The sequence below is a fragment of the Helobdella robusta genome, assembly GCF_000326865.2.
Source record: "Helobdella robusta unplaced genomic scaffold HELROscaffold_16, whole genome shotgun sequence".
Lineage (NCBI taxonomy): Eukaryota > Metazoa > Annelida > Clitellata > Rhynchobdellida > Glossiphoniidae > Helobdella > Helobdella robusta.
The window spans coordinates 3,127,976-3,151,158 of NW_008703893.1; the positions used below are offsets into that span (position 1 = coordinate 3,127,976).

The window sequence follows — 23,183 nt, forward strand, 5'->3', positions numbered from 1 at the left end:
TAATTATCATAATCTATATTTTAAAATTTAATTGGACTTTCAAATTTTTGTGATATTGAAAAAAATTATCTTCATTTTTTGTGAAAAAGATATATAAATTTTATAAATAAATAAATAAAAGTATTTATTAGTCATTAATTAGTTAGAGTAAGGGATTCTGTTCTGATTTTAAAATAAATTTTTGCTCAGAGGTCTATTTATTGAAGGTGAGATAATTGGGAAGGTTTTTTTTTTACTTTTACATTTGTATTAGTATTAGATTACTTAAGAAGACTGCTATTCTATTGCTGTTGGTTGCTGCTATTGGTATTGAGTGTTGCTATTGAGTGTCAAAAAACCTGCTCTGAAAATTAAAGTTATTTATTAACCTGATACAACTTGTTATAATCTTTAAGATTTCTATTATAAAACAGTTTCTTACTTGGTTAACCAAATTTAACATTGGAAATGAACTTTGATTTAAATTTTACAGATAAAAGACCTTGATAAAGAGTACAAACCAGAACTGTTTAGCATCCCGAAACAGTATGAAAGATATGTGGAGAGTGTCATTGTCCCATATGGGCTCATCAAAGATAGGTATTTACTACAACTACATGTGTTGATTTATTTCATTCTTTTTTCATTTGTTCTTTACTGGTTTTTGTATGTATACAACTTTCATTCTATTGTGATATATTGTATATGTGAATGTGATTTGCTGTCACATTTAGGTATTTTGATCATTTAATAATTAACATCTATACTGGATTGCAAGAAACTAATTCTCATTTAAATTAAACCATAGAAATCAAACTCACACTAAATCTCAATCTATTGAATATAATTGAACATCTAATCATAATCTGTCATTTTTTAGGGTTGAACGGCTGGCAGAAGATATAATAAAAATCTACAAAGATAAAGATGAACTAGTGTGTGTCTGCATTTTGAAAGGGGCATTTCGTTTCTACTGTGACCTCGTTCACAACCTAAGGCAGGCCATTAGGCATTCATCTAAAGAGCTAGCAATCATATTCGAATTTCTGCAGCTTAGTAGCTATGAGGTTGTTTCTATTAAAAAGTTTTAGTTTATTACTATTATTATTCATTGTAGTAATAGTAATTTTTATCTTATAGAAAAGTTTATGATTAGGTTTTAAGTATTTTAACTAAGAACTAGTTTGGTAGGCAATGTCAGTGTGATACTGAATGAAATCTTTGAATGAAATAATTTTTATTAACATTCAGATTGGAAATCAGATTAGAATAATTTAATTATTATAATAATTTTCATTTAGAATGTGAACTCAACTGGAAAATTAAACTTTGTAACGATGAAGACCATCTTTAATAACTTCAGAGGGAGAGTTAGTACTTGCAATTACGTAAACTACAAATTCTCACATTACATTTACTTAATTTGTGATTTTGTTAAATTTTTTTCTGCCCTGCTCTCTTCTCTAGAATGTCCTCATAATCGAAGACATCATAGATACCGGTTTCACGATGAAGGAGTTATTAAACTCATTAAAAGAATACAATTGCAAATCTGTCAATACTGTCTCGTTAGTACTTTTACTCGTCATCTTTAGTGTTAACAATGTTTTTCTCTCATTTTATCTTTTTTATCCTGACTTTCACACTCTTTCTGTAGCCATGTTAGTATTTTTACTGTTTAAATGTCCAAATTATACATTTCCCCTTTCACTATCTCACTTATTCTCTCTCTCTCTCTTTCACTTTCTCTTTAATTCTTTAATTTTCTATTACCAAAGGTTGATAATAAAGAAGAATGAGAAGAGAGTCTTTACACCTGACTGTATGTTAAGATTCTTTTAAAATTCATATTAAAGCTCTTCAAGCATTTTTTTTTATCACAAGTTCTTGTCCAACTTCGAGTTAAATTTAGGTAGAAGCTGAAAATAATACCTATGTGTATTGATGAATTTTGTTTAATTGTTCACACACCCATAGTTGCTGGCTTTGTGATACCGGATAGGTTTATCATAGGATACGGTGCCGACTATAACGACTATTTCAGGGATTTAGATGTGGGTTTACTTTTAAATCTGTTCATTTGTCTGTTTTGTTAGTTTGTTTGTTCCTCATTAAATTGTAGGATTGACTGTCTCAATGTTTTCAATTTAATAGTAATCTGACGGAATTGTTGAGTTGATATCATTATCAGTTTCCATATAAACTAATATGTAGTATATTTTATATATTATATTATATTATACACTATTGTTGCATAATTTATATATGTTGAATTCACTGAACAGCACATATGCATCATAAATGAATTGGGCAAGGAAGAATTGAAAAAGGTCAAAGCTTGAAGTGGAAGGTCGTGAGGTGGTTGTAAGGATTGTTATTTGTATAGGATGAGGATGGTGATGAAGTTGATAATGTTGGTTTTTGCTGATTAAAACGATAATGGTGACCTCTGTTAATCTAAGATATTTTCCCTACATGTTGGTTAGGGAATGATGTTGCTATTACACATTATTATTTATTACAATTATTGTTATTTTGTTTGTATTGCCTTGTTTTTGTTGTCGTTTTGTTGATGATTGTTACAAGGTTATGGTGTTGTACATACATTTAAGGTATGTGGTATTGAGTATGTATCGTTACTTACGTATGCATGTCTGTACGTGTATTTGTTGTGTGTGTGTGTGTTTAAATTATCAAGTGTTTATCAAAACGTTTTTCAATTGAAGTTATTTGGTATTGTTATTGTTATTATTACTATTGCGTAATTTTTAGTTAAATTTCTAAGTTTTCGGTTTCAGATTTTTCTTGTTCCCCCTGTTTTTGCATGTGAATGGTGTTAAGAAATAGCAATAATGCTGTGACTTATGACGTTATTGTTATTATTTCCATTATAATTATTGTTTTAGTTAACTTAATTTTCTGTGATTCATTCAAACTCCATGAATTAAACTTTGAAAGTCAAATTCCAACTTGTTGTCACATTAAATAAAACGGTATAAACATTCACATGAAAGCGTGACTGTTTGCCAGGTAATTTCTTTGATTCCCGTCATGTCGTTAACTGCGTCATTAACTACGAATTCTAATCGTTTTTAAATTTATATAGGAACTTTTTCAACCGAATGTGGATCATTCTAGTTAGTGTTAGGTTGGCACTCACCGAAGCCAGACCGTACTCTCCACATTCGTTGCTAGGCAAATTTAATCGCGCTAGACAACTTTTATTTGTTTAGAGCATGGAATTATATATATATATATAAATATATAATTCAATGGTTTAGAGACAGACATCATTAAGACGAGAAATGCAGTCAATTGACATGGCATCATGTAGGAGATAGGAAAATGCCGATACAGAAACAGTATAAGTAGCAATGCAAGATGTAGTGGTATCTGAGCGAGAATAAGTTTAGAATTCATTTCAATCCTTTTTTTAACTAACCATCCATAATTATTTTAGGTTATGCCAAACTCCCAGCGCATCAAACTGTTTGTCTGTATTCTAGCGCAATGCGAAAAATTGATAATATTTTTAGATTCTTCTAGCTCATAACTCTATGGCTATAATACAAGTTTTTTTTACATGCAAGGTCTTTCTATTTCTATTTCCGGAATTTGGTATTTCTAAATTTTGTTTTCAAGTCTTTACTGAAGTGTTTATTTGCGAATTTTACAGCAATAATGAACGTGAGTGATATTATTCTATTTCAAAATTATTTGCTTTATTCACTATTTTTAGCTGCTATTTTTTTAAAGTTTTTTTTGAAAGTTGAAAGAAGACTTTTTGCTTGTTCTGTCAACCATGAACAAGAATATGTGGTGGCGGCAGCATGGACTGCCTGCCATTTTAAAATTAATTGCAAACAGTTCTTTATATCGGCAATGCACAAAGTTATGGTGATGCTGTTGTATGTTTTGCTGCAATCTGAGAACAAATGTAGATTTGTGAAACCAGCCAGGCGGAAGCCAGAAATGTGATTGATTGAAAAATTGATTCAATGAGATTTAATTACTAAGTTTAAATTATCATTAAAAAAAATTAGGGGGAGTTATTTATAATGATTGGATGATCTCAAGACGTTTGGTCTCGCGGACGATTGGTCCTGCTTTTTAAGACGAATGGTCCTGATTTCTATGACGATCGGTCCTGATTTATAAGACGATCGGTCCTGTGTATTTTTGGACGATTGGTACTAAAAGACGTTTGGCCCTAGAAATTTGGACGATTGGTCCTAAAACTTCAATGACGTAAATGAGATGTTTTGAACACTCCGCGATGTTCAACAGTGTTTTTCAATGAATCTTACAAACAAATGGGTCTTGAGATCTGCTCTAAACTTCATAAGTAATGGAGAAGAAGTAGAAAATTCTAAAGAAAACGACCAGAGAAAGCAAAAACAGATTTAGCATAAGAGTATTTAACATTTAAGAGTGTGTTTCTCTGGAACTCTCTACCTACTTCTCTGACTACTTTTCCATCACTTGCGAAGTTCAGAGCAGATCTCAAGACCCATCTGTTTTCAAAATTCATTGAGGAGCGCTGTTGAACATCGCGGAAATAGCGCTTTATAAGCTAATTGATTGATTGAACATGATGTAAGAAAAAGTGGGAACAAGAAGACAATCGTAGATCAGGGCGTTTAGGTCTAATTAAAAGATCTGATAAATACTTAGGAAATAACTTAGATTGACTGTATACATTAAAGTGCAAATTTTAAAAATAATTCTATATTTTATAGGTAGCCAGTGCAAAAATGTAAGATATTGAGATATATGAAAAAAATAGACATGAGCAACTAGATGAGCAACAAGTTAAAAGCTTTAGTCAAAGGATATAGAGTAGAATCAGAAAGACCATAGTAGAACGAATTACAATAATCAATTCTAGAGGTAACTAAAAAAGAAACAAGAAAAAAAAGTCGAATCATCAAGAAAAGACATAAGTGTTTTATTGTACGTAGATGAAAGTATGAACTTCTATCAACATTGTTACTGCTAAAATTGATTATTAGCAGTAATTGTAATTCGCTCTACTAAGGTCATTTTGAACCTACATTACATTCTTAAACTAAAGCTTTTAACTCGGCGGCGGCTTGTATCTCTACTCTTATGTATCTATCGCCATCTTACTCTTTTGCACTTTAATTTATAAGTCTCAGTCTAAGTATCTATCAGATATTTTAATTAAACCTAAACGCCCTGGTCTACGATCGTCTTCTTGTTCTCACTTTCTTAACTCCTGTAAAACACTCTCATGCCAAATCTGCTATTGCTTTTTCTGATCTTTTTCTTTGGAACTCTTCTTCGATCTCTAACTACTTAGGGCGGCCTGATGGCTCAGTGGTTAAACACGCCTGGTCCTGTTTTTGCAGTGACCTGGTTCAAATATGACAAAAGAATACCCGCCTATCACATGCTTTGTGTGATACGTCGTTTACCAAGTATTCATATATGCTGTGTGTTGTTTAGAAGCGCTGATGAACATCGCGGAAATGCTGCTACAGCAAAAATCGATTGACTGATTGTTCATCACTCACGACGTTCAGAGCGGATCTCAAGACCCGACTGTTTGTAAGATTCATTCGGAAATGGCGCTTCAATAAATTCATTGATTTAATAACAAATAAGACTGTTAATTGAAATGAAAAAACCGATTAATTTAGAAAAACAAATGAATTAAAATGGCGTTTTATATTTAAAATTCATAATAAAAAATACTAATTACAATAACTTATCAAAATTATTAAAATTTGAAGCTTGGTTCAACATGTCTTTCACACTAATTTGTCCATTATCAAATGATGTCCACATATCCTGAATTTGTTGATCATGTTTTAATTGATTTTGTCGTTTTTTGTTTATAACTATATCATTTACCAAATAATGTTTTTCAAAAATTATTCGAATGGCCTGATCATGCAATATATTAATCAGCTGGAAAAGTTGTAGCCGTTGGTTGGTACATTTTTATTGATGCGGTTGTGCCAACCTTCAACATTGTTATTTGTTCTATATTTCCTTTTGAAGACCGACCACGTTTTAGGCGTAAACAATTTCCCATCCATCCACGTTTTTTGAATGTATTGATTCAATTCTTTCAATTTCTCATTTTCTTCATTAACTGCTAACTGTTCAAACATCCCAGGTATCCATTCGGATGGCTAAAACGGCAATGCCAATAATAACTTGCATTTAGAGTGCTCTTCTTTTTTTTCATTGTAGTCTTTTTGTAAATCGCCTTAATAAATAAGGTGAATCCATGTGTGTTAAAATATTTAAACTGTTTTTAAATATAACAAAACTATATTCCTCACATGTGACTGACTTCACGTTCAAGTTTCCTGTTCCAACAGTCCATTCGAATATACATTCATAATCTTTTGTTGCTTTTCCGCTCATTAAGCAAAACAATGTAGGGATTTGTACATATTTATCATTATGTTTTATGAAAACATGTATAGTATAGAGTTGGAAAAAAGGTTTTTTTACAACCTAAAAACAAAAACAAATAAATAATTTATTGTGAATACATTTCAATAAATATCAAATAATATTGAAAACTTACGCTGAATGTTCCATCCATAAACCAATTTTCGGCTTGACGTAATGAGTTTAATTGGTCTTCTGTTGCAAATAAGAGATGTCTCTGATTATCCCTCTTTAAATCTGCACATAAAAAGTTCTGTGGAATTAATGAATTATCTAATTCAAAAAACAATGTCTCTGGATGCCTTGGACGTTTTAATTCTCTGAACCTATTAGCGTTTCAAGCTAAATGCTGTGGGTTGATAAGATGAAAAAGTTCTCCAGCCGAAACAATCTCTCTAGTAGCCTGTTTAATTTATATAAATTAAATTTAGGCTTTTTTATTATTAAACTGTAACATAAATTAACCTTATTAACAATATCTAGTGCTGAAGTGAAAGGTTGCTCCATAGCAGCCTGGTAAGACTTTGCACGAATTTTAGCAAGGCCAGTAGCCCCAGCTATTGCTTGACAGGTGTGTTCATTTTTAATGGTAAAGTTATCGTCTTGTTGAATAACTATAGTTTTACAACCATTAGTTTTTTTAGCGCATACCCAAGTGGTCTTTCCTTTCTTTGTTTTGCTTTTAACAGTCAAATTGTGCCCATCACTGGAAACTAAATGATCTCCCTCTCTTTTAGTTGCCTGTTTAACAATTTCAAATGTAATCCTAGGTGGAACTTGCACATTTTCTGTTGTTATGGGTAATGGTGCGATTGCTTGTTCATGAAAAATTGATGGATTTTCTGTTATCAACGTAGGAGCTATGATTTCCATCAAATTATGTTGTGTTTCATTATTTGATATGCAGCTATTATTCCTCTCGGTAGAGTTCAACGTTGCTTTTGCGGGTGATGACAATGAAATTGATTGTCGATGGCCAGGGTTTTTTACTACTTCGACACATCTTACAAATGTGTGGCAAATCCCTCCCATCTATTAAAAAAATTTAAAATTAAATTAGAAATCGTTATTTCTAAATTTACAAGACTCATGAAAAGATTAAACAGTAAAATATTATAATTATATCAGTCTAATTCACTATTTTGGTTCTTTTATTTTATAATTACAAATAATTGAGTTTTTGACCTATATCGATTGTTTACATTTGCTATCTCTTATATCGCTATCTTATTATATTATACACTATCTCCTATCCTTACGGTCTGCCTTACCTTACCGCATTATATAACAGTTTAAATTATTTGCTTTATTATTAATTATATAATAAAAATTATGGAAAAATCATAAATTAAAAATATGAAACATTTAAATTTTAAATAACTTACTTTGTCTTGCCTTACTATATTGGTAAGTAGTGTAGCCTGTACCACATTTTCGATGACACCATCTTGTACAAACATCGCATGTTAGTGCATGTTGTTTTGCAGTGACTGTTCTGTCGCACACTACACATAAACACACTACACATAAATCGGACATTTTTGCAGAAAATCAAAAGTAAAATAAATAGATCAAACCAAATAATGAATAGATCAAAATAGATCAAACCGTAATGAACAAATAGGAACTGGAAACTATCAACTACGTTTTTGTGTAGTTATTACATAGACATATATAATAAATTATAAAGTTTTAATAAACTTAAAAAGTAAATATAAAAATTTAAGACCGTAACGAACAAATAGGAAACGGAAACTATTAGCTTTGTTTAACGACTTTGTTTAGTTATTACATAGACAAGTAAAATAAATTATAGAGTTTTAATAAATTTAAAAATTAAATTTAAAATTTTTTTGGATTATTGAAAAAATTGTTGAAAAAAATTTTTTGGACCAATCGTCTTTGATTTTAGGACCAATCGTCTTAAAAAACGGGATCAATCGTCTATTTTATAATGGACCAATCATCTCGGGACCAAACGTCTGTAGACCGATTGGATGATGTGTCACTGGTTACTATTTTTCAACTTTACTATATTAATTTTTTTTCTTGTTAGCCGGACGGTCGACCCCAGCAGCAGGGACGTGCCCGAGGGAGAGGGGCTGATCGTGCAAGAAGGGACCCCGGTGGTTCCGCAGCAGTAGCTAGGGTTGGTCTAATTTTTTTATATTATATTCAAAACTTTTCAGAGTTCTTAATTATCTGAATTTTAAAGTTACTGTATCTGTGTTGTCATTTTTTTCGTAATTGTAGCCTCCACCTCAACAACAAGCTAGAGTCCCAAGAAATGATAACATGCCACCAATGAATCCAGGCCAAAGGATGATGGTATAGATAAAATGTTTATAATTAGTGACAGTAAATAAACTAAATATTTCACTAACTACTAATTTTTGTAGGCACCAGCTGCAGCAGCAGCAGCTGGAGGAGAGCCAAACCAGGGGGCAGTTGGTGGTGGAGGAGGAGGTGCAGATTTGGCAAATCTCGTTGGCCAGATGGGAGATTTGGATGTGAGGAATGTAGCAAGAGGTCATCGTCGTGGTCATCTTGCGAAAGCTTATGAGGAAAGGAGAACCCGACCTGACCATGTTCTAGACAAAAAAGGTCTGCCATCACGTTGGATCATTCATCTTTTGTTCAAAATTTGTGCATTTAAATCACCTCTTCAATTTTAATCACTGCACAGGATTGTCTGGAACGAGACTGACCATCTGCACCAACCTGTTCAATTTCCAACGCAAATCGGAGTCTGCCTTCTTTCAGTACCATGTTGATTTTGTCCCCGATATTCCCAACATAAGGGTGAGAAAGTACTTATTAAAAACAGTTGAGAAGCACCTTGGCATCGACAGTTGCAACCAGTTTGACGGGTCCATCCTTTTCACGTCACACAGGATTGACGATAAGGTATGTTTTCATTTTTGTTCCTGCGTCTTCTTAAATTTAAATTTCCTCGGTTCTGGTTACCTGACACAAAGTATTAATAAACTGGTTGATGGTGATGTTAGCTATCTAACTGATGCTGAAACTGTTGCTCGTGTTGTCTGCAATATTTTTGAAATGATGTTAGAAACAAAAAATTGCTGATAGCTGCTAGGCAACGGCGACATTGCCACGAAAAATGAGAGGAGTGGAGAGGACATCAAAATATCGATCCGATATACAAATGCTGTGCCGTACACTTCACCAATGGTCTTGCAGATATATAACCTCATCTTTAAAAAGTTTGTCTCCTTGATTTCTGAACGTACTGTTTGTGTTTGTGCATTTGTACATTTGTTTGTTTGTGTGTGTGTGTGTGTGTGTGTGTGCGTGCGTGAGATTTCAATAGAGAACAATTTTCTTTGTTTTTGTTTTTCACCATTCCCACTGGTTTAATGTTTTCTAGGTTTAATGTTTCACAGAATGGTAATAATATAACTTGGTAATGGTTATAATAATATAATATAATTATATAATATAATACAATAATATAGAATAATTATGGTGAGTTTAATAATAATTACTATTTTAGAATTTATAATTTTCACCCTGTTAACAGTAAGGTGTTGAGGGAGATTGGCTTGCAGATCGTGGGAAGAAATTATTTCAACCCTCAGGCTGGTATTGACATAAGGGAGTTGGGGTTAGTAAGTTAGATGTCAGTGTATCTCTCATTCATTCATTCATTCATTCATTCATTCATTCATTCATTCATTCATTCATTCATTCATCTATTTACTCATCCATTCATTCATTTACTTATTTGTTCATTCATTCATTCAGCCACTCTTTCATTCATTCTTTCATTCCTTTAATCTTCATTCATTCATTCCAATTCATTCACTCCCTAGATTGAAGGTCTGGCCAGGATATTTTACCTCCATACTGGAGTATGATGAGGGAATAAACCTCATGGTTGACATCTGCCATAAGGTGTGTAACATGATGATGACGACGACGATGATGATGACTTCGATTAGGACTTGTTAATGATGGTGTTGTTTTTTTTATATATGCAATACACATAAAATTTAAAAATATATGTACAGACATAAATCCATACATACATACATACATACATACATACATACATACATACATACATACATACATACATACATACATACATACATACATACATACATACATACATACATACATACATACATACATACATACACACACACACATACACACACACACACACACATGCATACACGTTGTTTTCATTGTGTATATGTGAGCTTGTGTATGTACTCTCTTTGGTGTACACTAATATAAGATGGGTTTGGCTGCTTTTATAGGCAATTTTTTTAGGCTGTCCAAATTCAGCCTTTCAATTATTTGATTGTATTAGATGATGATGAGTAAGATGATGATGATGTTTTTGAAAAAAAAATTAGTTGATTGATATAACTTACTAAACATATGCCCTTCATTAAAATATTATTCTTAACATTTTTCAGTTCAGTTAGTTTTTTCTTGTATGTTTTTGCAATTTTCTATTGTAAAATAAAAAGATATGGCATTTTTGTAAACAGTAATAAAGTGGTTATCATTAACCTCTACTGTTAAATAATTACCTAGTGCTAATTGTTTGATAATTTCATTGGTTAAAACTACTTGATAAAGTTGAAGAACAACATATAATTATTTATTTATATTATTATATTTATTATATTTTATATTATATTTATATTTTATATGTGTCTGTGTGTGTGTAAAGCACCCAAGATGTGTAATTATGTAATGATTTTCTAAACATTTCTTTAGAAATAATTATATACATATATATATATATATATATATATATATATATATATATATATATATATATATATATTTGCAATATAATAATAATAAACTTATCTTAGTTATAGATGACTGACTGCCTGACAACTTTTATATTCTTGTTAACTTCAGCTTTGTTTATTTTGGCTTGCTTGTGTTTGGTTTTTGATTGTTTTTGGCAGAAGTTTAAAAGAGAAATATTTTCTCCATAAGGTTATTGTCATTTGTGTACATGCTTGTCAGGCACAATCAACATTACCAGCTATTTTCTTTCCTTAAATCAATAGCATCAGTAGTATTAGTTAAGCTAGTATTAGCGGTGATAGTTGCATTAGTAGTAATAAAAGTAGTAGTTGTTGTTTTTATTTAATGGGTGAATGACAGACAGATGCCATTGGAAACTTTATATCTTCACCATGTCTGTCTTTTGCTTATTCTGTATGGTTGGTTGGCCTCGAGTGAAGACTTTAGTAGTAGTAGCAGTAGTAGTAGTAGCAGCAGTAGTAGGTGGATGAAATTAAATGGAACCAGATTGTTGAGCAGATATTTCTTTGAATGCCAGCCATATGATTATTTATTTAAATTTAACAATTATTTCTCTCATTCTCTCTCCCGTCACCTCTTTCTCTCTCCACCTCCCTTTCTCTTTTCTCTTTTTTCTTTTTTTCTCAATTTGTTGCTCCTTATTCTCCTTAATTTTGTTCACATCTTACTTTCTCTCCTTACTCTCACTAATTTCGTCCCTATCTCACTTTCTTGCTCAGGTCCTAGGCCAGGAAACTGTGCTTGATATACTGTACAATGTGAGGAAGCTTAGACCTCGCTCTTACGTTGAAGATAGCAAGAGAGATGTTGTTGGAAAGATTGTGCTAACCAGGTCTGGGGCTTCTTTGTGTTGTAACAACGTAAATCAATTTCTATAATATTTATATAATGAAGGCTAATCACAACCATTAAACTTTCCCTCATCGACTTCTCTCATTTATATTTCTCCTGCAGGTACAACAATAGAACGTACAGAGTGGACGATATCGACTGGCGTCGCACCCCGATGGACACCTTCCCTATGAGAGATGGCACCACCCAGATGTCCTTCAAAGAGTACTACCGGACTAGGCACCACATTGACCTCCTAGACGACACACAACCTCTTCTACTGAGCGTACCCAGTAGACGGGAGAAGAGGGCTGGCCAGGATGGCCCCATATGTTTGATCCCTGAATTGTGCATTGTCACTGGTTAGTTAGTTGACCGTCACTGGTTAAGTTAGTTGACCGGTTGGTGTGTACATTTGTATACAGCTGCATTCATGCATGCATTCGTACGTTTATACATCAGGTATATCTGATGAGATCAAGTCAAACTTTCACAGCATGAGGGAGCTATCAACCCACACGAGGCTTGGGCCCCACGAAAGGTCCGGCAAAATAGAACAGCTTCACCAGCAGATACGCCGGTTAGAGGGGAAATTTTTTGAGTGGGATTTCTGTTTTTATGCATTTTTTCCAGCTGCTTAGACAAGGATTTGTTCTTATGTTCTAAACGTGTAGGCTTGATTCACATTGACGCCTAACAGGTATACATGCGTGGATTGTATGAAGAGATTATATGGGCGCTCGCATAAAACATTTAAAAGTAGTTAGGTGATTTTTTTTCATTTCCACGCAGCTCTCAAAACGCCATGAAGGATTTAGCCAACTGGAATCTATCATTGAATCCCAACCTATTGACAATAGAAGCCAGAACTCTGGAGGCGGAACAAATCTTTTTAGGAATAAAAGGGTCTGCACGAGAAAATCCCAAAGTATGTTTGTATGTGTGCACGGGCGCGCGCGCGTCTGTGTGTGCTTGCTGGTGCTAATGTGTTAAAGTGATTCTATTTTTAATCATTTTATTGTATAATACAATTTAATTTATTGATGTCTGGTTATTCAAAGTTGGTGTTACTGAAGATGAAGATGATGATTATTGTTATAGAGACATATTATAAAGCCTATGATAGTTGTTTATTTGTTTGTTTATTATAATTCTTCAATTAGTAATTTATTTTATTTATTTCACAAAGGTCACGGCCAGTTCTAATGCTGATTGGAGCAGAGATATGCGTGCCCTAAATCTACTGACACCAATACGTCTCGAACGCTGGGCTATGGTCATCCCAAAGAGGCGTTTTGAAGAATGTCAAAACTTTTTCACAAAATTGGTGCAGGCTGGCCAGATGATGGGAGTAAAAATTGAAGAACCTGAAGTGTTAGTTGCGATGCTATTTGCGTGCGTGTGTGTGTGTGTGTGTAAAAGAGAGAGAGAGAGTGGTGTGTGATTGTGGGTGTGGGCTAGAGATTTTTTAATATTTACACATTTTCTGGCCATTCAGATTTGTTTTAGTTTCTTTTTTAATTTGTTTTCAGTTACGATTTGAACGATGAGAGTAACAGATCTTACATACAGACTCTGGAGAAATTTGATAGGAAGGATTACCAGCTAGTTATGTGCGTGCTGGAAAGTGAAAAGAAGGATAAGTAAGTTCGCCGCGGTTGCTTCTGCTGCTTCTGTTTTTGTGTGGTTTGTTGTGTGGTTTGTTTTTTGGGTTTGTTCTTGTTTGCTGCTGCTGTAGTTGGTGTAGTTGCTGCGCCGCTGCATTTCATTTTTAATCAAGTAGTAATAAGAAGTAATAAATGGATTGTTTGTATGGTGCTTGTCAATTAGTGAATTTAATTTTATTATACCAGAGTGAATTTTCCGTCTGTCCGTCTTTTGGTTCTATTTTAATAATTATTACACGTTAGCGTTGTCGTTATTGCTTATTTTAAACGATTTTCAGGTATGATGTTATCAAGAAAACTTTGTGCATTAATGTGCCAAGTATGTTGGTTGATTGATTGGTTGATTGATTGGTTGGTTGATTGGTTGGTTGATTGATTGGTTGATTGATTGATTGATTTTATTTAGTGATTTGTATCATCCTTAAATCTATATTGCATTACATTTTCACCATCAATTCAACATCCTCACCACACACAATACATACAAGTCAGTATTGCCGGACATATTACCTCAACAAGCAACCACCATTTTCGTCGTCCTCTTCACATCACACCATCATCCTCATCTTCGACATCCTCATCTTCATCTTCTTCATTTTCGTCACAATCAAACAGTACCGAGCCAGGTGATGCTGATGAAGACTCTAAGGAAGCAGCCGGGGGCAGTCCTCTCTGTTGCCACGAAGGTCGTCATCCAGGTGAACTGCAAGGTCGGAGGCGAAGGATGGGCTGTCTCTATACCCGTTGGCGATTTTTTATTATATTTTTTGTGATATATTATGATTTAATTATATTATAATTATTATTCTTGTTATATTATAACGTCCTACCTCGGGGAAACTGGGTCTCTGGATGCTAAACGAAAATTGATTGATTGATTGATTGATTAATTAATTGATTCTTGTTATATTATACAACATTTTTTGTGGTATGTTATGATTTAATTATATTATAATTGTTGTTCTTGTTATAACTTTGTTATGATTTGTTTATATTATAATTGTGTTATTATTCTTTTTTCGATCATAATATTATTAAGCTATTATGATTTTATTGCATTATAATTGTGATATTTTGTGCAGTATGTATCTTAGAATTTTTTTTTCGCCACTTAAGGCCATGAAGTACTCAATGGTCATCGGGATCGATACCTACCATGACTCGTCCAAGAAGTATCGATCAGTTGTTGGCATTGTTGGCAGTACAAACAGTTCTTTTACCAAGTTGGTTGATTGATTGACTGGTTAATTGATAGATTTGTTGGTTTATGGATTTGTTGATAGATGGATGGATGGATGGATAGACAGATAGATAGATAGAAATATCATTCTCTCATTCGCTTACGCAGGTATCATACTACATGGGCATTCCAGGAGAAAGGTGAAGAAGTATCCAGCTGTCTGTGCGCTGCAATTGCCAGTAGGAACTTTCCCATCCATTCGTTCATTCTTTTGTTCATTTGTCTCTCCATCTATCCACCTCTGTCTCATCTATCTATCTGTCTATCTATCTATTTATCTCTTTCTATCTATCCTATTATTATTACTAATTAGTATTCTTACTAATGCAACATTATACAACCACTGAGTGACTTACGAACGAACGAACGAACGAATGTTCACGCAGGTTTGGTCAAGGCGTTCACCACAGCCAACGGCGGCAACAGACCCGGCAGAATCTTCGTGTACAGGGATGGTGTCGGAGACGGCCAGCTGGGAATGGTCTACGATCACGAGCTTCTCCAGATTCAGGAGGGATGCAAGGATGAAAATGATCCCAAATATAAGTAACGGGTTTTTTTTTTTATTATTCACATTGTTATTTGCTGTTGCTGGTTGTTTTTTTTTTGTTTTCGTTTTGGATTTCGTTTGTTTCACTGCTGTTGGAGTTTTGTTGGTGGCGGTTGTTTCTGTTGGTTTTTTGTTTGGAATGTTTTTCATAAAGTTCCTTCTGACTGCCTCTCTAATGAAATATTGGTAGGATGAAAATAAGTAACTGATGATTAATTAAAAGGAAATTAATACAAAAAAAAATGAATGTATGAATGAAACACTTGAAACTGTTTCCCTCCACCACTCATTCATTCATCCATTCATGCCCGCACAGGCCTAAAATCACGTTGTTCGTCGTCAAGAAGAGAGTCAACAACAGATTTTTTGCATTCGACAAAAACAGGCGAGCCAACCCTCCACCAGGCACCGTCATTGACACCAAGGCCACCAGACCCCACTGGTAAGTAGGTCGGCGCCTGACCTTCATCTCATTTATTGCTCTAACCGTAACCTCTCCATAACCCCACTGCTTAGGTACGACTTCTTCCTCATCAGTCAGTCGGTTAACCAGGGCACTGTCACTCCAACCCATTACAACATCCTTCACGATGACTCTGGCCTGAAGCCTGACCACCTGCAGAGGCTTACCTACAAACTCTGCCATCTCTATTTCAATTGGCAGGTTAGATTGGTTGTGGTTTTTTTTTTTGCTTTAATATTCACAGACGAACATAAGCAAACGTTTATATACAGAGATACATACATATACAAACACATAAACACACACACACACATACAAACAAATAAACAAACACTTGCAGGGTACAGTGAGGGTGCCAGCCCCCTGCCAGTACGCCCATAAGGTGGCCTTCCTGATTGGACAGTCCCTGCATGAGTCACCTAGTAACACTCTGGCCAACAAACTATTTTATTTGTAGAAAGATGGGCTGCCTTGTTATGTGTGTGTGTGTGTTTGATTAACTAACTATTCAGAAGTCCTTAAATAGCTGCCTTAATTTGTATGTGTGTATGCCTGTGTTTGTATACACGTGTGTATATATGTATGTATTGTTTTGTATGCATGTAAGTACATAAAATACAGCTGACTGTTTTGATATCAAGAAGACTTTTTTCATAATTTTCGATTTTATCTTTGTAGTAAATTTTTATTTGTCAGAAGAAAAACAGTAATGTGGAACAGTAATGATAGTAGTATAATACACACACATACACAAACGTACACACACACACACATATATATATTTATATATATATATATTTATTTATATATATATAATATAATTGTATCATTTATTCTCGACCTGTCGTTTTAGTTTTGGTTCTTGTACAAATTCATCGCCGCATTCATGTGTTTGTGTAAATGGTGTCTGTGTATATGTGTGAACGTTTGTGTGTGTGTGATTTTGTATGCGAGTACTAAACATCTAAACTTTTTCCCAAAATATCTGTATGATTATTATTATTGGAACAGTGCCAGGTTTCTGTTAGATTAGAAGTTGGAGTTTTATGCGTGTATATATTTGCTGTCCTGTCCTTGTCCTTGTCGTTTGTTTGCATGTATGTACGTGCGTGCGTGCGTGCCTGTATATATTTTTTTTGGTATTCAGACACCTGGAAGATTATGTCCTCTCCTCGAAGACATTTATGGAAAAAAAATCTCAATTTCTTCAAGATGAACGAGTAACGGTTATAGTGCCAATTCTGTAGTTTCTCTTGTAATGATGTGATTACCGGTTGCGACGTAATTTTTGCTTACTTTTTCCCGTATATATTTTCAATGGTGTTATAGTATTTCTCAGTGTACCAGCGACGCGTCAATGTATAAGGTAAGTGGAAGTAATTTAAAATAATACATTCTTATTAATATGATAAAATCATGGATGTAGTATATATATATATATATATCCATGAATATAACAATGATATCTGCTTGTGTACAGATATGTGTACAAAGACTTCTAACTGTTACGTACCAGTTAAGTTGTGTTGTTCGTTTATGAAGCATTCGAGTGAAAATGCGATTTAGTTGGTTAGTTTGTTGGTCGGTCGGTTGATGATATGTCTGTCTCTAATGTGGCAATCAGCAAAGCTAATTGATTGATTGATTAATATTAATTTTTCCAGTCTGACTAAAAACTTTGCTGCATTTTTAAGAGATATTTTCATTGTTCTATGTATGTACGTGTTGTATGCTCCACTCACTTTTTACGTGTTGTCCTAATTGTATAAAGTAGATAGATCGTCATCTACGTTAAGTTGATGTTATGTTTCATCTGTCTGTCTATGTTATCTATCCAATCACCAATGAATATATGGGACTAATAGTTGTTTTTGATATGTAGCTGATGTTTTTTGTTGAATTAGGATTGTTTGCTGGTTTTCATGAACTAAAATTGCTTCAGAGATTCTGTGTGTGTGTGTGTGTGCGTGTATGCGTGCATGTTTCCTTGATTTCCTTCAATTTTTACTGCATGCGATTGCATGTTCAACTGCTCAACTGATGTATGCATAATAAATTGGGATTTTTCATGTTTGAATAATCAAAAATATAACTTTTAGAAGATTAACTGATATTTAGAAGAGAAAATCAACAATGTCTTTTTATTTTGAACTATTTGTATTGTATTTGCTGTTGTAGGATGAATCATTGAAAAAATTTTCATTACTGAGAAGTTAGAAGAAGAAATTTGCAAAAATTCTGCCTATGGACTACGTTCTTGTTGTAATGTTACTGCCATGTTGTATGCGTGCACCAATTGATTTCTGTTCAATATGACAATATCATAAATTTTTTTCTGCATTTTCAGTATTTTTTTTGTTTGATGAATAAAAGTAGGTATAAACGTATTCTGGAAAAAAGTGTATCTAAATTTTTGGCCAAAATGAACCACGAAAGATTTCAGTTGAAATGTTGGAAAACCCTTGAAAATGTTCATTTCGTCATTTCAGGCTTTCTTGATTGTAATTCATTCTTTGCTAAAACAGAGTCGTTCAAATTTTGATCAGTAGTGTCCAGGATATTCAGCTCCAAAGTTTCCAAAATTGACACTCCAAGTTTCGATTCACTTTCCATGCTTCTCTTCATTTATTTGATACTCTTTTCATTAAATTTGTTGTTTTTCGAACTTAAAATGTTTTAACTGAGATATTCCAAGTTACAAAACCCTGCTAAATACACATACAAATTAGCGGTTTGTATTACAGACAAAAATAAAACCTTCATATTTAATTGCGAACATACAAACAAACAACATACACACACATACATACATACAAACGCCCATGAATACACACTCGCACATGCAAGCGTACACACGCTTATATAGCAGCAGCAGCAGTAGTAATAGCAATAGTAACGTGTGATGTAAAAAGGCTATTTGGTGAAAGTAATCAATTAAATTAAATTTAATGAAAATCAACGTCATATGAATTTCGAGATAGATATATAGATCATTTCCATATTCTGCATGTGTTGTCTTTAGAAGCTGCAAAAGTGAAAATAATCTTTTATTGTATTTAAACAAATGGTTGATTGATTAAACGAACGACTGAATGAATTAATGAATGAATGAATAAATAAAACCTGTTCTACTAACCAGTTATAATAATATCTCCAGTGTAGTTGTATGCGCAGCTGAATATTTCTTCAGTGTGTCCTTCCAACACTTGCTTGCAAACACCTTGTAAATGAGTGAGTGAGTGAGTGAATGAATGAAGAAATGAATGAGTGAAGAAATGAAGGAACCAGATTCAGCGTCCCATAATCTGACGGTCCTATCAGAACTGGCAGTCATAACTCTTGTTCCTTGAGGGTTGAAGCAGACCTGTGATGACGATGATGATGATGACAATGTTGATGATGACGACGTTGATGATGACGATGATGACACACTCATCATAATAGTAGAAAATGACCTTGGAAATTTCATTTTCGTGACCTTCAAGTTTAGATATCATCTTGTGTGTCAGTGCGTTGTAAACTCTTGCCGTCGAGTCACCCGACGCAGACGCTAAATACTGCCCTTTGTGTGTGTGTGTGTGCGTGCGTGCGTGCGTGCGGGTGTGTGTGTTTGTTTGTGTGTGTTTGGTGCTTGTTTGTTTGTGCGTGTGTGTGTGTAAAGATTACAAACAGTAATAATACGTAACGGGATTAGTACTGCCATTACTATTACTAACTACTGCTAACAATTATAGTAGTAATAATAATAAGAAGAAAAAGACGAAGAAGAAGAAGAATATCAATTTTAATAATACCTGTAGTGTCGAAACTAACATCCAGGACTTCATCAGTGTGACCTAACAAGGTCACCATGCACTGACCTACATTTTGTTAGATGGAGAGAATAACTGACTGATGAACTGAACGAACGAATGAATGAATGAATGAACAAATATATGAATGAATGAATGAGAAAAGAAGATGAAAAATGAATTAATGGCAAACTAACCGCTCAAAGCGTCCCACAATTTAACAGTCTTATCCATAGATCCGGAAGCAATAATTGAGCAGTCCCAGTTAAACTGAACGTTACTGATTTCTGCCTTGTGTCCAATCAACGTATGGATCCGACTAAAAGTGAATGAATGAATGAACGAATGAATGAATTACTAAATTAATGGAAGAAAGAATGAGCGAATGGGAGAATGGAAAAGTGGATGAATGAATGAACAAATGATGAAGCAATAGACATACAATATATAAAAGGCGGACGGTCAGAAAACTGAATTTATGAAGAAAATAATTGATTGAACGAACAAAAGAATAAAAAAAATATTTAAATTGGAAAACCCCATTTCCGGCATCAACCTACCTGCCGGTTCTGACGTCCCAAACGCTGACGGTGTGGTCGAACGAGCCCGTTATCAACTGAGAGCCGACCGTATTGAAAGATACCGCTATTATTTCTTGCGTATGACCCTGCCAATTCGTATTTGTATTATTATTATTATTATTATTACCACTACATACGCATAATCAAAAACACACGCACACAGACAGACACACACACAAACGGCGTAAAAAAGCGGGGATCTGTATGCATTCAAACCCAGTAACTTCAACACAAGAGTACTAACTTTAAAATGGCATATCTCAGCTCCCGTTTCGAGGTCCCATAGTTTTGCATGGTTGTCCATACTGCCAGTCGCTAGGCAAGTGCTTTGCGGATTGAATGACACGCAGACCTGTTTGCAGTAGAATTGAAATCTCACTTTGATTGGTTAATTGCAATTAAAGGGATAATTTTATTGGTTAGCTGTGATGAGTGTGAGATTAATGGTAAAATTTGATTGGTCTATTGTGAAAATAAATTGATTGAAAGAATGATTTGATTAGTCGATTAGCGATAGGAAAACGATTAGATAAATAAACCAATCTTTCAGCCAATTATCAATCAACCAATCAATCAATCACTCAATCGATCAATCAACCAATCAATCAACAAATCAATTAATCAGCTAATTATCAATCAATCAGTCAGCCAACCAACCAATCAATCAATCAAACAAACGAACAACCGACCACTTCGGCATCATGTCCTTTTATAGTGTAGTAACACTTGCCAGTCTGTGCATCCCACAGCCTGCAAGTCTTGTCAAACGAACCTGTCACTATTTTGTCCCTTCAAAAATAATAATAATAATTGCTATAATTTGTAATATTAATAATAATTTATAATTATAATTTTTTATAATTATATCTTTAGTATTGGTTAGGTATATCATCAAGCGCTGTAGATAATACAAATGAATGAACGCATTACACAAGGATACATGTCACAAACGGAAATCTGTTTGCATTCGAACGCGGTCACTTTGACAGCGGTGCCAGGCATCTTAACCTTCAAACCATCAAGACATAATTATAAAAACGATTCTTTTTCCAACCCGAAAGGATTATTATAAGCAATGGCGTAGACGACGTTTGTGTGTCCCCTCAGGACTGCCAAGTTATCTCCGGAATCCGTGTCCCAAACTTTACAAGTTCTATCGTAACTTCCGGTTATGAAGCTAATTTCGAAATGTGTGTATGTGCGTTTGTGTGTGTGTGCGTGCGTACGTTTGCGTACGTGTGTGTCTGTGGGTGTATGGATGTCTGTTTGAAACATTATTACTTACTTTGATCCAGATTTATTGAAGGCTACGTTGGTGAGAGGAAGTAGGTGAGCTTTGAGGACCTGGAGAAATAAAATTACTATCTATATAATAGCGATCGTGATTTTACGATTATGAAAATTAAATTTGCTGACTTTGAATAGATAAAACTTTTGATTCTCTGGCAAAAGAAGCTTTTCTTGAAGTCCTATTAACAAATAGAGAAAAATAATTTCGTTTCACTAGTATTGAAAAAATCTCACTATAAAAAAGGTTTATAACATTAACTGACTGACAAACAAGTGATCAATCAATTAATCAACCAACCGACCGACCAGTCAACCAACCAGCCACAAACTTGTAATTAAAACTTTAATTTGATCAATTTTTGAAGGCGTCACTAAAACTTCTGTTCTAGCAATTTCCAATGCTAAAGCATCAACATCAGTGCTATAAAATTGTGATTATTTTCATAAAATATTATTAATTATAAAAAAAAGTCGTAATTATTCATCATAAGTCATAATTGTCTTTTTAGTCCATTAGATCTTGAAAAATTGACTGCTTGTTAAACAGTTAAATCAAAGTATTTATACTAAGTTGTAACAGAAAAGTATATAATACTCTGGTTTCAAGTCTATCAAATCAATAGACTTTGTCTTCAAGATACCACCTCTCTCATACTCCAAAATTATTCCTAATAAATTACAAAAAAATCATTAAAATTATAATTGAATTAATTAACAAATAATAATAATTAATTTTTATGAAATAATAATATAATTTCATGATTTTGAAATTATAATATAACTTATTTATGGATAAATTTTTTACAGAGTTATAATATATTATAACATAATTTTTATAATATAAATAACATGACTAAAATATTATTTTAGTATCAAAAAATTATTTTCCATAACCCTTAACGAACCTAACTTTATTTTTAATTTATCTTAGTTTACTTTATGTAACAACGCTAACCTGGCGGATAGTATCGTAATAAAAATCGCTTAAGCTTCATCTTTTAGTTATAACAACAATACTCTAACATAAAAATATTATTTAAAATGTAAGAATATTTAAAAAAATTAAAATATGGCACTTAAATTATTATTTTGTTACAACAAATTCAACGACGATCGAATTATTAATTTATTACTATGGTAACAGATTTACTTTTAAACAACTAAAAGTGAAATACAGTTTGAATACCATTGTATTTTAAGATAAGCATTAGATTTAAATATTTTTAATTTATACATATAGAATCTTCACAGTTGTTAGATTTCTGTAGGTATAAAAACATACATTCTAGTTATGTGTATAGAATATACTCTATATTTGATTTTATACAATTGTCTTTAAGTATAATCACATATATTGTAATCGACTATATACTACATATACAAATAGATATGCAATACTGTATTTATATAATTGCGTATACTTGCATTTATTAAGTTTTTTTGTATGTAATACAAACGCGTTAATTTCTATGTACGTTTTAATAGCAACAGAAATCTAACAACTGCCCTACATAAAACTGTAAAGATGAGCCCGCTTCTAAAAA

General features: G+C 33.3%; 4 protein-coding genes across 4 annotated transcripts; 2 read left to right on the plus strand and 2 right to left on the minus strand.

The window, feature by feature from the left end:
• Window positions 1–472: 472 nt before the first annotated feature.
• On the plus strand, window positions 473–2,321 carry HELRODRAFT_75660 (hypothetical protein; the record flags this gene model as incomplete). The annotated part of the gene is made up of 6 exons (XM_009015679.1): window positions 473–579; window positions 860–1,046; window positions 1,281–1,349; window positions 1,447–1,551; window positions 1,896–2,033; window positions 2,265–2,321. Coding segments are annotated over 6 exons (663 nt in total), but the record flags the coding sequence as incomplete, so codon positions are not given.
• Window positions 2,322–5,753: 3,432 nt separating this feature from the next.
• HELRODRAFT_169877 (hypothetical protein) lies at window positions 5,754–7,947 on the minus strand (the record flags this gene model as incomplete). Its single annotated transcript, XM_009015680.1, has 5 exons — window positions 5,754–5,793; window positions 6,305–6,471; window positions 6,545–6,661; window positions 6,874–7,196; window positions 7,794–7,947. The coding sequence occupies 5 exons, from the start codon at window positions 7,945–7,947 to the stop codon at window positions 5,754–5,756; spliced, it is 801 nt and encodes a 266-aa protein (XP_009013928.1).
• A 1,143-nt stretch (window positions 7,948–9,090) lies between these two features.
• Window positions 9,091–16,434, plus strand: HELRODRAFT_75625 (hypothetical protein; the record flags this gene model as incomplete). The annotated part of the gene is made up of 18 exons (XM_009015681.1): window positions 9,091–9,339; window positions 9,535–9,636; window positions 9,954–10,033; window positions 10,242–10,323; window positions 11,946–12,058; window positions 12,181–12,419; window positions 12,520–12,637; window positions 12,850–12,993; window positions 13,258–13,431; window positions 13,590–13,700; window positions 14,003–14,043; window positions 14,340–14,467; window positions 14,841–14,947; window positions 15,073–15,143; window positions 15,351–15,510; window positions 15,831–15,956; window positions 16,031–16,178; window positions 16,318–16,434. Coding segments are annotated over 18 exons (2,310 nt in total), but the record flags the coding sequence as incomplete, so codon positions are not given.
• Window positions 16,435–18,690: 2,256 nt separating this feature from the next.
• On the minus strand, window positions 18,691–22,750 carry HELRODRAFT_110370 (hypothetical protein). Its single transcript, XM_009015682.1, has 15 exons — window positions 22,595–22,750; window positions 22,235–22,307; window positions 21,969–22,060; window positions 21,766–21,818; window positions 21,635–21,693; window positions 21,404–21,526; window positions 21,039–21,138; window positions 20,594–20,701; window positions 20,329–20,435; window positions 19,966–20,087; window positions 19,772–19,837; window positions 19,433–19,539; window positions 19,263–19,341; window positions 19,114–19,197; window positions 18,691–19,002 (listed from the first exon to the last, which is right to left on the minus strand). Exons 1-15 carry the CDS (start codon window positions 22,632–22,634, stop codon window positions 18,968–18,970), a joined length of 1,248 nt encoding a protein of 415 aa, XP_009013930.1. The 5' UTR covers window positions 22,635–22,750; the 3' UTR covers window positions 18,691–18,967.
• Window positions 22,751–23,183: the final 433 nt, after the last annotated feature.

Coding starts and splice junctions, on each gene's coding strand:
- HELRODRAFT_110370 (XM_009015682.1), bottom strand. CDS start 22,634: ATGAAGCTTAAGCGATTTTTATTACGATACTATCCGCCAG. Junction 22,061..22,234: donor TTGATAGACTTGAAACCAGA/GTATTATATACT, acceptor ACAATTTTATAG/CACTGATGTTGATGCTTTAG. Junction 19,003..19,113: donor TGGAGATATTATTATAACTG/GTTAGTAGAACA, acceptor TCACTTTTGCAG/CTTCTAAAGACAACACATGC.